Source organism: Crocodylus siamensis, chromosome 1 (genome assembly GCF_052110815.1).
Source record: "Crocodylus siamensis isolate JL-2025a chromosome 1, ASM5211081v1, whole genome shotgun sequence".
NCBI lineage: Eukaryota > Metazoa > Chordata > Crocodylia > Crocodylidae > Crocodylus > Crocodylus siamensis.
In genome coordinates, this window is record NC_143395.1 from 422,550,428 (window position 1) to 422,566,713 (window position 16,286).

Below are 16,286 nucleotides of genomic sequence, written 5' to 3' on the forward strand. Positions count from 1 at the left end.
CTGGCTGAGGTAGCCTTTTGATCCTGCATCTGAGTTACTGCCAGCTAGATATCTATCAGATCTCGAGTAGCTTACTCACACACTTCATCCAGAGGCTGGTGAGATCCTTTCTAGCATCCGGCTGTTCCTGGTTCATGAGTTTTTGGGGGAGAGGGCCCTTTCAGATGTTTATGCTCCTCTGAGTCCTTGGACCGATACTCTTTAATGTCTTCATCAGTGACTTGGATGAGGGAGTGAAATGTGCTCTGTCCAAGTTTGCAGATGACACTAAGCTATGGGGCGAAGTGGACACGCCGGAGGGCAGGGAGCAGCTGCAAGCAGACCTGGACAGGTTAGACAAGTGGGCAGAAAACAACAGAATGCAGTTCAACAAGGAGAAATGCAAAGTGCTGCATCTAGGGAGGAAAAATGTCCAGCACACCTACAGCCTAGGAAATGACCTGCTGGGTGGCACGGAAGTGGAAAGGGATCTTGGAGTCCTAGTGGACTCCAAGATGAACATGAGTCGGCAGTGTGACGAAACCATCAGAAAAGCCAATGGCACTTTATCGTGCATCAGCAGATGCATGACAAATAGGTCCAAGGAGGTGATACCTCCCCTCTATCGGGCGCTGGTCAGACCGCAGCTGGAGTACTGCGTGCAATTCTGGGCGCCGCACTTCACGAAGGATGCGGATAACCTGGAGAGGGTCCAGAGAAGGGCCACTCGTATGGTTAAGGGCCTGCAGGCCAAGCCCTACGAGGAGAGATTAGAGAAACTGGACCTTTTCAGCCTCCGCAAGAGAAGGTTGAGAGGCGACCTGGTGGCTGCCTATAAGTTCATCAGGGGGGCACAGAAGGGAATTGGTGAGTATTTATTCACCAAGGCGCCCCCGGGGGTTACAAGAAATAATGGCCACAAGCTAGAAGAGAGCAGATTTAGATTGGATATTAGGAGGAACTTCTTCACAGTTCGAGTGGCCAAGGTCTGGAACGGGCTCCCAAGGGAGGTGGTGCTCTCCCCTACCCTGGGGGTCTTCAAGAGAAGGTTGGATGTGTATCTAGCTGGGGTAATGTAGGCCCAGCACTCTTTCCTGCTTATGCAGGGGGTCGGACTCGATGATCTATTGAGGTCCCTTCTGACCCTAGCATCTATGAATCTATGAATCTATGAGTCCCCCCCTCATGGCTCCAGCCTCACCTCATGGCCAGAGAGACCGCCTCCTTGCCCGTCCTAACTTATATAGCCCCTGTGACCTCATTCACCTGGTCCGGTGGAGGCCAGCCCCGGTTGGCTGTCAGCCAACCAATTTGAATTACATCACCTGTTACCGGGCAGATCCCAGCCCACCAGGTAGATGCCCCCCACCCAGGTACGAGTCCCGTAGGCAGAGGAAGCAGGTTCCCCCCCCTCAGGACTGCAGCCCGCTCAGGTTACCTAAAGAGACTGGCCAGGGTGTGGTCCCCTCCATGCTGGCCCACCCGACTCAAATGGTCACAGCACAGAGATTTTATCACATTGTCACAGGGCAGAGATTTTGGGGAGAAACCAAGGTGGCTTTCTGCAACAGGCTTCACTGAAGGCAGGTCATTCCTGACCAACCTCATTTCCTTCTAAGACCTGGTAACTCACCACTTGGATAGGGGAAATGAGGTTGACGTCATATACTTGGGCTTCAAAAAGGCCTTCACCTAGTCTCCCATGAGGTAAAATTGGGAAAATGTAGCCTTGGGATTCTGGGGGACCATTCTGAATAAAGCTGTTGCAAGCAATGTGTGCTGGTGTTTGTGCCCTGTCTGCTCTGGCTAATGCGTATCAGGACCCATGGGCAATTGGGTTGTCGTCTCCCTAGTCGCTGGGCACCGTGTGGAGTCAGAGTCTAACAGGATCTAGGAGTGAAAGCTCAGAGGTGGTATTCTCCAAAAGAGGCCTCGAGTCTCACAAGGGGTTTTTGAGTCTAACAAGGTTGAGAATCCCTCAGCTGGACAACCTGAACCTGGTGTTTAAAGTGATTTAGTCCTGAGACAAGATGAGATATTCTCTTCCTTTTGTTCACCTTTTTTAATACAAAGGCAGCCACAGAGGTTCACAAAACCTCATGTTTTTTTTCTGGCTGGCTTAGTACTTCGGTGACCACCTCACCATAACCCCTGAGCCTCTGTCCACCATGCCAACCTCTGAACACACTGACACAAAGGGGTTCAGTTGAGGCCTGACTCAGGACTGTTAATCGCTCCCGAGGGATTAACTTCCGGCTGAGGTACACCACGGGGGGCCGCGTCCCTTGGTGCTCTTGTAGGAGTACGGCTCCTAGTCCCGCGTCGGAGGCGTCCGTGGCGACGTAGAAGGGTTCATCCGAGAGCGGTGCCTTCAGGATCGGGTGTTTGACCAGGGCGGCCCTTACGGTGCCGAATGCTTCTTGGCACCCCGGCCTCCAGACCACGGGGTTAGGGCTGCCCTTCTTGGTCAGCTCACGGAGGGGAGCCGCCGTCACTCCGAATCCCGGGACAAACCGTCTGTAATATCCGGCCAGACCAAGGAAGGCTCTGACTTGCTTCTTGGTTTGTGGAGGCGGCCAGTCCTTAATGGCCTCGATCTTGTCCCACAAGGGAGCAGGGAGGGGCTGTAGGGGAGCCTTTCTCTTGTCCCCACTTTTGCCCTTCCGCTGGCATGTCCCACAAGATCGGCAGTAGTCCGTCACATTCTGGGCAATTCGGGGCCAATAAAAGTTTGCCTGCAGCTGCTGGCGTGTCCATTCCCTCCCCATGTGACCAGCACACAGTAAATCATGAGCCATGGAGAGCAATCGTTGTCTGTATCTGCGAGGTACAATGATCTGGCGATGGGGTTCCCAGGTCTGGGTGCAGTTCCTGGGCACCCACAACCGGTAGAGAAGTCCCTTATCCCAGATCACCTGCTCCCTCTTCTCTGGGGTAAACTCACTCTCTTGCTCCTGGGCTATCTGCCGGAAGTCCTCCAAGCTGGGGTCCTCCAGAACCTCCTGCTTGAACTCTCGCCCGGCTAAGCTGTCCGCAGAGAGTTCGGGGGCTCCTGCAGAGAGTACACCGTCACCCTCAGGGACTTCGCTGGACTTCTCCCTGAGAGTCTCACCTTCCTCTGCCACTGACGGAACAGACACTTCCCTGGGACTGTCACTTAGCCCACCCTCGGGGTTGCTAGTTCCCTCAGGAATTGGTGTGCGATCACCCTCCACTGGGGCCTCTCCCAGTGCAGCCAATGGCGTGGCTGTCTCTTGGGGAGTTTCTAACCCTCCCCGTCTAGCATTTTTGCTCTGCACATGTGTCACCGCATTAATGTGGTAGGACTCTAGCTCTAGGGCCTGGTCCATCTCTCTGTGCAGGAGTTCTCGATTAAGTATATCCCGTCCCACCAGGATGGGAGCTGGAGCCCCTTCCATCACACCCATTTCTACATGCATTGCACAGCCTCTCCACTTGATGGGTGACCGGGTTACCGGTATCTCGAATGGTGGAGACCCCACCCCTTGAATGGTAAGGGTCTTCCCAGGGACTATATTCGCAGGTGAAACTAGGTTGGCATCGATTAATGTCACGCTGGACCCCGTGTCCAGTTCCCCAATAAGGGTTCTCCCATTGACCGTTATCTTGGTCCGGTGGGGGGCCATCACCTCCTCCGGGTTTGTGATCCTGTAGCAACAGGCACGCCCCTCGGAGGGGCTCGGGGCTCCCTCCTCACTGCGCACAGCTGTTGCATGTCTGACGGGCTTGGGTTTTTTGCTTAACTTTGGGCAGTTGGGCTTGATGTGGCCTGGCTCCCCGCAGTTATAGCACCCCCTCTTCTCCGAATTGGGGTGTTTGGTCCAGTCAGGGGTCTCCTTCCGCTCGGTCTGGGATGGCCCCTTTTCCCCTTTTGGACCGGGCTCTCCCCTTGCCCCTCTTTGGACCCTTTATGTTCCTTCCCAGAGTAGGGAGGTTTCTTGTCTGACCCTTCACGATTAAGCAACAGCTGATCCGCAATTTCAGCGGCCTCAGGGCCGGTGTTGGGGCTCCTGTCCTTGACTAGGGTTTTAACCTCCCTTGGACAGCAATGATAGAATTGGTCCAATGCCATGAGTGGGTACGTTTTCTCAGCAGTGTCAGCCTTGGCTCCCTCTACCCATTTAAGGAAAGCATCCCACATCAAGGCCACATAATCAGCCATTGACTTCTCCGGTTGTGGGCGGAGAGTCTGGAATTTTTTCCGGAAATAGTCCGGCCCGAACTTGAACCTTGCAGCCACGGCCTGTTTAAATGTATCATAGTCATCAGCGGTATCTGAGGGCAGGCTGTTCAGGACCGCCGCCAGGTCGCCATCTACCAGAGCTGCTACGTGCAGCATGTACTCCTCCTCAGGCACCTTCATTCGTCGGGCTTGCTTTTCAAAGATGCTGAGGAATACTTTGGGGTCGGTAGCGAGTGAAGGCTGAGGAGTTCGGTTTGGGGCGTTCCCCGGGCCCTCGCAGAGGGCCTCCCCATTGGTCCGCAGACGGAGTACCTCTAGTTCGTGCTTGCATTTGGCCTCTGCCTCTCGGGCCTTCGCCTCGCACTTAGCCTCGGCCTTTCGGGCCTCCGCCTCGTGCTTGGCCTCTGGATCTGGCTAACTACAGGCCCATTAGCCTGACTTCTATCCTTCGGAAGATCCTAGAAAAGTTTATTAAGGAGGCCATCCTTGAGGGACTGGCCCAGGCTAACATCCTAAGGGGTAGCCAGCATGGGTTTGTTGCGGGTAGGTCTTGTTTGACCAATCTCATTTCCTTCTACAACCAGGTGTCCTATCACGTGGACAAGGGAGAAGAGATTGATGTCATATATCTTGACTTCAAAAAAGCCTTTGATCTGGTATCCCATGATCACCTCTTGGCCAAACTGCCCAGTTGTGCCCTTGGCTCCACCACCATCCGCTGGCTGGGAAATTGGCTTCGTGGTCAGACCCAGAGGGTTGTGATTGATGGCAGTCACTCATCGTGGTGCCCTGTGACCAGTGGGGTCCCTCAAGGCTCTGTCCTGGGACCCATCCTGTTCAACATCTTCATTAACGATGTGGACATTGGAGTCAGGAGTGGACTGGCCAAGTTTGCCGATGACACCAAACTTTGGGGCAAAGCTTCCACACCAGAAGATAGGCGGGTGATCCTGGCTGACCTGGACAAGCTCAGCAAATGGGCAGACGAGAACCTGATGGTGTTTAACACCGAAAAATGCAAGGTTCTCCACCTTGGGAGGAAAAACCTGCAGCTTCCTTATAGGCTCGGCTGTGCTACGTTGGATAGCACTACAGAAGAAAGAGACTTGGGGGTCATCATTGACCACAAGATGAACATGAGCCTGCAATGCGATGCTGCGGCTAGTAAAGCGATGAAAATGCTGGCGTGCATCCATAGATGCTTCTCGAGCAAATCCGGGACGTCATTCTCCCCTTGTACTCGGCCGTGGTGAGGCCGCAGCTGGAGTACTGCATCCAGTTCTGGGCTCCACAATTCAAAAAGGATGTGGAGAAACTTGAGAGAGTCCAGAGGAGAGCCACGCGCATGATCAGAGGTCAGGAAAACAGATCTTACGATGACAGGCTGAGAGCCATGGGGCTCTTTAGCCTGGAAAAGCGCAGGCTCAGGGGTGATCTGATGGCCACCTATAAGTTTATCGGGGTGACCACCAGTATCTGGGGGAACGTCTGTTCACCAGAGCGCCCCAAGGGATGACGAGGTCGAATGGTCACAAACTCCTGCAAGACCGTTTCAGGCTGGACATAAGGAAGAATTTCTTTACTGTCCGAGTCCCCAAGGTCTGGAAAAGCCTGCCAGCGGAGGTGGTTCAAGCACCTACATTGAACACCTTCAAGAGTAAATTGGATGCTTATCTTGCTGGAATCCTATGACCCCAGCTGACTTCCTGCCCTTTGGGCAGGGGGCTGGACTCGATGATCTCCCGAGGTCCCTTCCAGCCCTAATGTCTATGAAATCTATGAAATCTCTCGGGCCTCGCACTGTGCTGTCTTCTCTGCCAGCTCCATCTTCCTCAGCTCCATCTCCATCTCCATCTGTGCCTTCTCACGCTCAGCCTCTTTCTCCATCTTTGCCTTGTCACGCTCAGCCTCCTTCTCCATCTTTGCCTTCTGCAGCTCCATTTTTTTCAACTCCAGCTCCATCTTTTTCAGCTCCAGCTCATACTTGAGCTTGCCCTGTCGCTCCTCTGTAGGGGTTGATCTCCCTGAGGACTGCGAACTTGGCATGCAGCGCTGTGATTCTGGGGAGGACTCAGGAGTTGGCGAGTGTGAAGGTTGCTCTATGGCTGAGTCATTGTCACACAGGAGTTTAATCAGTTCCTCCTTCTTTAGCCCTTTCTTCACATGAAGGCCTCTCTCTTTCGCCAGCTCTTTCAGTTCAGGCACGGTCTTTTCAGGGTACTGCTCCGCCATCCTGGCTATCTACACTATCCAGTCAATCCGATGCCAAATTAGAAATTGTTTGCTCAAGGGATTTCAGCGACTCTATTACTCTTCCCAAATTATGCCTGTAAAGCTGCAGGGTATTCAGATCCCATCGCTACCACCACATGTAGCGGGCGCAGGGATCCCACCATAGTAAAACAGCTGGGTATTCATATCCCACCGCTAACACCACATGTGGCGGGCCAGTAGGGGGCGCTCCTGCATTGAGCCGCCCACCTCCCTGCGCCCGACCCCCTGCCAGGCTCCGAATGCCTCCCTAGGGGCGCCTCATGCTCGGCCGACCCCTCTCCCGGAGCACACTCGCTAGTCTGGGGGTAACATAGCCCCCACCACCCTGAAAAGGGACTGTCTCGGCCCTGTGTCCTCGGGGAAACACAGGCCTAATAGTCCGAGGGGTACTCGACCCGGTACAGGCACTTGGGGCACTTCCCCAAGTCAAGGGGGCAAAAAGTAAAGTCTCCCTTAGTCCGCAGACCTAAGGGGTCTCGTAGGCATAATTTAGACCCAGCCCTCAATAAGTCTCCCACACCAGTCAAAAAGGAGAACTTTATTGATTACAGGGGGTAGGGGAAACTAGGGTACAGGGTTGAGCAATATCTTAGAAATCCTAGAGAGCAAACAGTGTGGCTGAGGTAGCCTTTTGATCACGCATCTGTGTTACTGCCAGCTCGATATCTAATCCAATCGAGTAGCTGAGTCACAAGCATCTTCCAGAGTTCTCCAGTTTCCCCTCTGGAGTCGTGGGGTGAGAGAGAGAGCTAGGTCCCGATGGCAAGGCCCCTCTGTCTCCCCTGCTTGGCTGCTGCTTCACCTCATGGCAGAAGAGAGAAGAGCGAGCCTCCTTCCCCCCACCCCACCTATATAGCCCCTGTGACCTCATTCACCTGGGCCAGTGGAGGTCAGCCCCGGTTGGCTGTCAGCCAACCGATTTGAAATGCATCACCTGTTACCAGGCAGATTCCCGCTCCCCAGGTAGAAACCCCCCACCCAGGTAATTGATGCAAGTCAGGTAGGCAGAGGGAGCAGGTTTCCCCCTCCCTCAGGACTGCAGCCAGCTCAATAGACCGGCCAGGGTGCGGTCCCCTGTGTGCAGGGCCCACCCTAATCAAATGGTTGCTGCTCAGAGATTTTAGTCACAGTGTCACAGGGCAGAGATTTTGGGGAGAAACAAGGTGGCTTTCTGCCACAGGCAGTGTGGCAGAAAGCCACCTTAGTTTCTCCCCAAAATCTCTGCCCTGTGACAATGTGTTTAAGATGGGCCCAGCAGAGGAATGAGACCTCAGCCTATCTCTTTAGGTAACTTGAGCTGGCTGCATTCCTGAGGGAGGGGGGAAACCTGCTCCCTCTGCCTAGGAGACTTGCATCAGCCACCTGGGTGGGGGGTTTCTACCAGGGGGGCTGGAATCTGCCCGGCAACTGGTGATGTATTTTAAATTGGTTGGCGGACAGCCAACCGGAGCTGGCCTCTACTGGACCAGGTGAATGAGGTCACAGGGGCTATATAAGTTAGGACTGCCCAGGAGGAGGGGGCAGCAGCCATGCGGGGGACTCAGAGGAGCTTTTCCATCTGTTACTGGCTCTCTACCCCAAACCTCACGAGCTAGAAATGGCCTGACTCCAGAGGGGAAACTTCACCGGCCTTTGGAAGACGCTTGTGAGTAAGCTGCTCGAGATCTGGTTAGATATCGAGCTGGCAGTAACGCAGATGCGTGATCACAAGGCAACCTCAGCCACACTGTTTGCTCTTTAGGATTTCTAGGATATTGCTCAATCTTGTACCCTATTTTCACCCTACCCCTGTAATCAATAAAGTCCCCCTTTGTGACCGGTATGGGAGACTTATTGAGGAGTGGGTCTAAATTATGCCTAAGAGACCCCTTACGTCTGCGGACTAAGGGAGACTTAATTTTTTGCCCCCTGACTTGGGGAAGTGCCCCAAGTGCCTGTACTGGGTCGAGTACCCGTAGGACTTTAGGCCTGTGTTTCCCCAAGGACACAGGGCCGGGAGTGAGTCCACTCTTGGGGCGGTGGTGGCTACGTCACCCCCAGGCTAGTGAGTGTGCTCCAGGAAGGGGGTCGGCCGGACGCGAGGCGCCCCAGGGAGGCATTCGGAGCCTGGCAGGTGGTCGCGCACAGGGTGGTGGGCGGCTCACCGCAGGAGCGCCTCCTACTGGCCCGCCACAAGCAGGTCTTGTCTTACCAATTTCATTTCCTTCTATGACCGGTTAACTCACTACCTGGATAAGATAGAGGAGGCCAACACTGTATACCTAAACTTCCAAAAGGCCTTTGATCTGGTATCCCATGATGAGCCATGGGACTGTTTAGCCTGGAAAAGTGCAGGCTCAGGGGTGATCTGATGGCTACCTCTAAGTTTATCAGGGGTGACCACCAGGATCTGGAGGAACGTCTGTTCACCAGAGCGCCCCAAGGGATGACGAGGTCGAACGGTCACAAACTCCTGCAAGACCGTTTCAGGCTGGACATAAGGAAGAATTTCTTTACTGTCCGAGCCCCCAAGGTCTGGAGCAGTCTGCCAGCGGAGGTGGTTCAAGCACCTACACTGAACACCTTCAAGAGTAAATTGGATGCTTATCTTGCTGGGATCCTATGACCCCAGCTGACTTCCTGCCCTTTGGGCAGGGGGCCGGACTCGATGATCTCCTGAGGTCCCTTCCAGCCCTAATGTCTATGAAATCTATGAAATCTATGTTCTCACATGAAAATTGGAGGACTGTGCATTTAACTGCTCACCAGTCAGGTGGGTAGGGAACTGGCTGCAGGGTAGGACTCAGAGAATCATAATGAAAGGATCTGTGTCATCCTGGTGAGAAGCGGTGTCTCACTGCTTTAGTGAATAGTTGTTCACCTAGCCCCTGATGCTCTCCCCAGAAATATTTGTAAGATGCCACCAAATCTCCCCAAAGTCTTCTCTTTCTAGGCTGAACAGCCCCATATCTGTCAGTCTTTCCCTGTATGACTTGCTCTTCAGGCCTCTATTCATATGAGTGTCTCTTCTCTGGACTCTCTCAAGCTTCTCCACATCCTTCTTGAAGTGCAGTGCCAAGAATTGCATGCACTTCTCAACTTTCATCAGGCATAGGAGAAAGTAGAGATTGTAAAAGTTCTCCTAGGTAGAAATGAAAATTGTGTTTTACAGGAAAGCTGAAGGTGTGGTATAATCTCCTGTTTGGAATAGTTCATTTTGTCCAGGTTAGGCACAGATAAAGGTTGAAAAAACCTTTTGTCTGGTGGCAAGCAGGATGTAGTAGTATATTTCCTTCAGGTTATGATGTTTTGGGGGTGGGCAGGTTTTTTTCAACTGTGCCTCTTCCACTTGCAGCCTCCAGCATTGAAGGCTTAGGAAGTTCTGATTCAGAAGCTGTACCCCTTGAATGTGTCCAGTCCATTTGCAAATCTGGCTAAACTGTTGGCTTTCACAAGATTTGAGATGGGCAGCTCCACATGAAATCTAGGGAAATAGCAAACTGATGTAGATGACAAGGCATTGGGAGAAGTTGGAGGAACATGCAGAACTCCTGTTGAGTCATTTTTAGTGTGGGCATACATATTACAGGAGCCCATATGCTGTCCTATACAACTGTAGCCATCAGAAGTAGCAGGAGTTGAGCTTATATGTTCGGGGGTTTATTTTTCCATTCCAGGGTTTCCTTCCAACAGATTCATGGCTCAAACACAGGAGAGACTTCCTAGCTGGGCCAGAGGGCATGTAGACCCTTCCCCTAGTAAAATAAGGCCATTTTTGATGTGATGCTGCTTCTTTTCAGAGAGAAATTGCTCCACTGGGGGTATTTCTTCCTTGGTGGCTGCGCAGAGCGAGGAAAGCAAATCTGATGAAGTTGTGGGGCTTTAGGATAGGACTGGATTCTGATGAGTCCATGTCACCTTGGCCTTTTAGGAAAGCACACCTGCCGTCCCATTTTTGGGCCTGGGCTGATTTGCAATCTGAAGTAAAACTGTATAGAAAAAAGGACCTTCCAGACCTGTCTTTAGCTGAGAGACTTTGCCTTTCCAAAGTATTCTAATTTTTGTGGTCAGTTAAAACCTTATTCATGTGGAAATGCATGCAAAGCAGATCTCATGAGTTTTCCATCAGACTCAGGGGTCATGGTGGTTAAGTCAGGGTAACCCCAGGGTCATGGGGTAGTGTAGGCATAAGATTCCCCCAAAGTGGGGGGGCTTCTTGTGGTGCACCTGATTGAAGGTGGCACTATCCCACCCCTGGGAACCAGATGGAAGAAGTGAGCAGTCTATGGTCCTGATTAATTCTGGCCTGCACCATCATGGTAAGGCCATTTGTAAGGCTCGACAGTGGTTTCTTGAATGAAGATGCCAGCTGTTCATGTACACATATGCACATGCAAAGAGGCATGTCCAAATATTTTGTGGTTGCAACTGCAGGGCCAGTGGGGTCAGAGACACGTAAGCACGGGGTCCAGAACATAGCCCCTGGGTGCAAAGGAATGAAGGCCCACCACTGCTAATATAGCCTGGGCCCCAGGAGCCCAGAAGCTCTTCTCTTCATCTGGGCTGGGCCCTGGACCAGGCCTTCTCCATGGAAAGTGATGGACTGACAGCACCCACAGACCAAAGCCAGGCTGCTGTCCCCAGGGGTCCCAGACACAGCTGTTCCCCCCACACCTACCAGCAGAAAATGTAACCTAAATAACTGAGGCAGCTGCTCTCCCCAGGCATGAGGAAGCTGGGTAGATTTAAGCACCCTCCATTCATCTTTAGGAAGAGGTCATCACCAGAAGACTTTTGGGCAGAGCAGGCTGGGAGGCTAGCAGGATCTTGCAGTGGATGCGTAGGGCTGGTCCTCAGGAATGCTTGGGTCAGATCATGTCTCTAGGACAGGTCACATCCTAAGAACATACAAGGAGAAAAAGTGCCACCTTGGGTCAGAGATGGAAGAGGAAACATCTCCACCTGTTCTGTTCAACAGCTGTGAATAGATGTATCATCAATGAATCTGTCTAGCCCCTTCTTGAACCTGGCTCTGCTATCTGCCTCCACCACCTCCTGGGGCAATGAACCCCAGAAGTCAACCACAAGTCGCATAAACAAACACTTTCTCTTGTTAGTTTTAAGCCTGCCTCTTCCTAATGTCAGAGATGCCTCCTCATTCCAGCATTCTGGGTGAACAACAGGTCCGTGGTCACTTGGGCCACACCCTGCGTGATTTTATAGACCTTTATCACATCCCCCCTCAACCTTCTCCATTTCACATGAAGATTCCCAGTTTTTTAGTTTCTTCTCATATGACAACTGTCTCAAGCCCTTGATCATTTTGGTTGCCTCTCTCTATATTTTCCCCCCAATTCTACTACATTTCTGGTGAGATTTGGAGACCAAAACTGCTCACAGTATTCAAGATCTCGGTGTACCATAAACTCCTACAGCAGCATGACAAAGTTGTCCATTTTGGTTTCAATGCCCTTGATGAAGCCCAACATTTCATTGTCTTTTTTTCAGATGGTGTTTTTAGAGAACTATCTACAATGACTCCAAAGTCTCTTCCCTGAGTTGTAACAGCTAGTTCAGTGCCCATCATTTGTCTGGTCTGGATCCTACAACATGCAGGCAGTACTCTAAAGATTGCTGGTGTATGTCTGGGACCTGTCTCCTGTATCCAGCAATAAACAGGTGACCAAATAACCCTTGCCTCTGCTGTGCAAAGCCTAAGATGCAGGATGACCCCCTCTGTGTCCTTGTGAGTTATACTGCAAAAGGTAGTGACTCCTTGCTTTTGTTGAGACCTGGATATGAAGGAGAAAAACTGAGTAATGGGAGTCTTAGGGTGTGGGAAGTGTGCCTGGGTGAGTTCAGAGGAGCTCGTTAGCACTCGCTGGGGGTTAGAGCAGTTCTGAGAATAAGCAGGGAAGGACCGGTTCCCTTTGCACCTGCACGTGTCCCAACTATGAGATCTCCTTTCTGTTTGATCAATGCCCAGGCTGCCTGAGCTAAGAAGGGGCTGAGACTAGTGAATAAAAGCCCCCGGGAGCCACTTGGGTGCAACTATGGGTTCCTTACGCAGCTGATGCTCCAAGCCTATCCCTGCATTTAGTGCCATGATTCACTTCAGCGACCATGAGAAGGAGCTCAACTCCCACCAGAGATGTTGCCTGCCTTAGGCCTCTGCTTCTCTCTTGTTCTCTCTAGGCTGCTAATGGTCTACTCTTGGACCCAGAGGTATTTCCATCACTTTGTTAACATCCTGGACAACTTCTAGGACCACTGTGCCACCCTGAGCAAGCAGTTAACACAGGTGCAGCGGGGACTTCTGTGAAAGCAGTCTCTGGGCAGGAGACCGGAGAGGGGTTAGTGAAGGAAGGGAGAAGGGGAAGGACTGGAAAGGGATGAGGCGATGGGGACACCAGGCCCTGTCGTGGGGGGAACTGTCCCAATCCCTGAAGTTCAGGCATCCCTGGGGAGGGTCTGGCTGCTGAGGGTCCTGCTGGCCTGTCTCTAGCTCTCACAAAGCCAGAGAGCAGCTGCCGGCTTCACCACTAGCGAAATAATCCCTGGTGTTAACGTGCTGTACATCCACCTAGGGATTTCCTGCCTGGCTTGGGGAAACCACCATGTAAAACCCACCCTAAATGCCATTTCCGAGGTGAGGATTTCCAGGACTTGACCTCAGTTGGGTCCACCCCTTTTCCTGACAACAGGGGGAAGGGGAATGGAAATGGAGCTGAAGTGGGGGTGAAAGGAGGCTGAAGGGAACTCTATTTACCATCTCTGGCCCTGGGAGATCCCTCTTGGTACTGGGCCTGTTGTCAGCTGCACTCTCGATACCAGGAGGAACTCAATTTCCCCACAGTGAGGCAATGCGATGCCAGCTTTGGGGTGCGAACTGCCTGGGTGTGGGGATTGGGATGGGGACAAAAGTTACCTCCCCACTGAGGAAATGTGCTCTAATTCAGTTAGTGGGACCTTCCCCCGGTTCCCCGTTCATTTGCACAGAAACTCACACTCCAAGCACTCACTTGTCACCAGGACTGACGGAGTCGGGGCTATTCTTTTTTCCTTCTCCTATTCTAGCTCCTGGGAAACATCATCATACTAAGTCTGGTTTCCTACCACCCCCACAACTTCACTGTGGCGGTCCATGCCACCTACCAGAAGCTGGTGAGGGCAGTGGTTGAAGCTCTGTCCTCTGAGTACCACTAAACCCGCCAGATGAAGAGATGCTGCTTCCTTCTGGGCATCGCTGGTGCCCCCGGGTTTCTGACGGGTTGTAATAATTGGGCTGAGACCTGGCCAGGGCGTTTCCATAGGGAGGGATGGACTGACAGCATCCACAGAAAAAAGTCCCACCTAGTCCAACCCCTGCTCAAAGCAGGACCAGCCCCAACTACGTCATCCCAGCCACACTTTGTCTTAAAAACCTGCAAGGAGGGAGAGTCCATGAACTCTCTGGGCAGCCTGTTTCAGTGCTTTACTACCCTCCTCTGGAGAGAGCTTTCTCTAACAACCAACCTCAGCTTCCCTTGCTGCATCTTGAGCCCATTGCTCCTTGTTCTGTCATGTGCAGGGATCCTGGTTTTCTCTAATTTAAAAAAAAAAAATCCGCAGTTTTTGGTTAAAAAGCAATAACCCTAAACCCACATTTTTCTTAGATTTAGATACAACACCATTAATATATAGAAATACATATAGTGGCATTTCATCTTAATCATGGAAACATGGATTTGGAGTTACTTTTTTAATGAAAAATTGGGTTGTTGTTCTTTTTTTTTTTAAATCAGAGAAAATCAGGATCCCTGGATCTGCCACCACTGAGAGCAGCCCAGCTCCATCCTCTTTGCAGCCCTCCTGCAGGGAGGTGAAGGCTGCTACTCAATCCCCCTCGGTCTTCTCTTCTGCAAACTAAAGCAGCCCAGTTCCCTCAGCCTCTCCTCACCAGTCCTGTGCCTCAGCCCCCAACCAGTTTTGTACCGTTTGTGCAGTCACCTCCCACCGTACAAATCCTTTGCTGCCCTTGGTCTCCCCTAGCTGTGCCTATACAGCTGCAGCCACAAATGGCAGTGACTGCATGCTCCTGTCTTCCTCTGATACTTGCACGTGCAGAGGAATGAATGAGAGAAGTAGTTGAAAGTTGAGTCCAGCGAGGTTGGGGTTGTGGGGGCAGCGCGTGTGCCTGAGCCCAAAGGAGCACGTTAGCACTCGCTGGGGCCAGGAGCTGTTCTGGGAACAAACAAGGAAGGAGCAGCTCTCTTTACACCTGGCCACGGTCCAAGAATGGTTTCTCCTCCCACTTGGCTGCAGCCCTCCCCGAAACATGACCAATCTCCAGACTGCCTGAGTTGAGGAGGGGCCGGACTACTGGATAAAAAGCCCTGAGAGGTGCTTGGCTTCACCTGTGGGTTTCTTATTCAGCTGATGCTTTAAGCCAACTCCAGGACTCTTCACTATGTCAGCCTTCAACCCCCATGAGAAGCAACTCATTGGTGACCTGTGGCACAAGGTCGATGTGGCCCACTGCGGTGGTGAGGCCCTGAGCAGGTAAGTCCAGACCCAGGACATGAGCTGAGCTGGCACCTCGTGGGGAAGCTGCTGCCTCCACAGGGATGTGGCATTCATCAGGTTCATATCTCTGCTTGTGTCTCCCTCTGCCTAGGATGCTGATTGTCTACCCCTGGAAGAGGAGGTATTTTGAAAATTTTGGTGACATCAGCAATGCCCAGGCCATCATCCACAATGAGAAAGTCCAGGCCCATGGCAAGAAGGTGCTGGCCTCCTTTGGGGAAGCCGTGAAGCACCTGGACAGCATCAGGGCCCACTTCGCCAACCTGAGCAAGTTGCACTGCGAGAAGTTTCACGTGGATCCCGAGAACTTCAAGGTGAGCGGTGTGCATGGCTTGCTTGCAGGCTGGGATGGATGGGCATTCACGAGATCATTCAGGGAGCCGGTAAAGATGTCAATTAAGCAATGCACATGAAATACCTCCTGGTGCCCCCTGAGACAGGGACTCCCATTTCGGGGTGGGAAGGGATGTTCCAGGTGGGTGGGCAGGAGATTTGGGGCAGCTCAGCCAGAGGCAGGAGATGACTGGAGGCGAAGCACATCTGAAGGAAGTATTGTTCAGAGTAACCGGCGTGTGCAGAGTGTGTGTAGACAGGAATATCCATGGAGGCAGCCGGACAGAGAATGGAGAGAGCTGCCCAAGGTGGAGAGCGAGGAAGGGGGTGGGGTGCAATGCAGTTAATGCAAGCTCTGTCAGAAAGTACAGCAAAAGCTGAGGAGGGGAGTGAAACCAGGAGGGCAAGGATCGGAGAGGAGATGTCCAACATCATGCCCTGCTTTGGGGCTTGCGCTGGCTTGATTTTAGAAAGAGGAAAGTGGACGCAGGTTCCCTTCCCCTGGAGGAAACGTGCTGAATTCAGCTGGTGGCATCAACCCCCACGCTGGGCTCTGTGACCTCCTCCCCAGGACTTCCCCCGGTGCTAACCTCTGCAATGTGTGGGGTGGGAGGTTGCAGATTCGGGATGACTCCGGGCTCTTTTCTCCTTCTCCTTCCAGCTCCTGGGCGACATCATCATCATTGTCCTGGCTGCCCACTACCCCAAGGACTTCGGCCTGGAGTGCCACGCCGCCTACCAGAAGCTGGTGCGCCAGGTGGCTGCTGCCTTGGCTGCTGAATACCACTAAATTTGCCGGAGGGAAGCACACGACAAAAAGATGCTGCTTCCTCCTGGGCACCGCTGGGTGCCCTGTGGGCTCCACTGGGCTGTAATCATTAAATAAAACCCACGCATAACCATATGGGATGAGTCTCTTGGTGTTTGTGGGGGTTTGGGGGGAACTGGGAGA

The 16,286-nt window shown here is 52.5% G+C and overlaps 1 protein-coding gene across 2 annotated transcripts; it reads left to right on the forward strand.

The window, feature by feature from the left end:
• Window positions 1–7,974: 7,974 nt before the first annotated feature.
• On the forward strand, window positions 7,975–16,238 carry LOC149875628 (hemoglobin subunit beta). Of its 2 annotated transcripts, none has more exons than XM_090030997.1 (5): window positions 7,975–8,102; window positions 11,945–12,115; window positions 14,741–14,977; window positions 15,093–15,315; window positions 15,996–16,238. In XM_090030997.1, exons 3-5 carry the CDS (start codon window positions 14,886–14,888, stop codon window positions 16,122–16,124), a joined length of 444 nt encoding a protein of 147 aa, XP_089887123.1. In that variant the 5' UTR covers window positions 7,975–8,102; window positions 11,945–12,115; window positions 14,741–14,885; the 3' UTR covers window positions 16,125–16,238. The 2 variants fall into 2 exon arrangements, with proteins under 2 accessions (XP_089887123.1, XP_089887125.1); XM_090030999.1 differs by having other exon boundaries at window positions 14,852–14,977.
• Window positions 16,239–16,286: the final 48 nt, after the last annotated feature.

Bases quoted from the DNA above. Each gene is read 5' to 3' on its own strand.
- LOC149875628 (XM_090030997.1), top strand. From the start codon at position 14,886: ATGTCAGCCTTCAACCCCCATGAGAAGCAACTCATTGGTGACCTGTGG. The intron at 14,978-15,092 runs GTAAGTCCAGAC...CCCTCTGCCTAG, and splicing joins GGTGGTGAGGCCCTGAGCAG to GATGCTGATTGTCTACCCCT. The intron at 15,316-15,995 runs GTGAGCGGTGTG...TTCTCCTTCCAG, and splicing joins TGGATCCCGAGAACTTCAAG to CTCCTGGGCGACATCATCAT.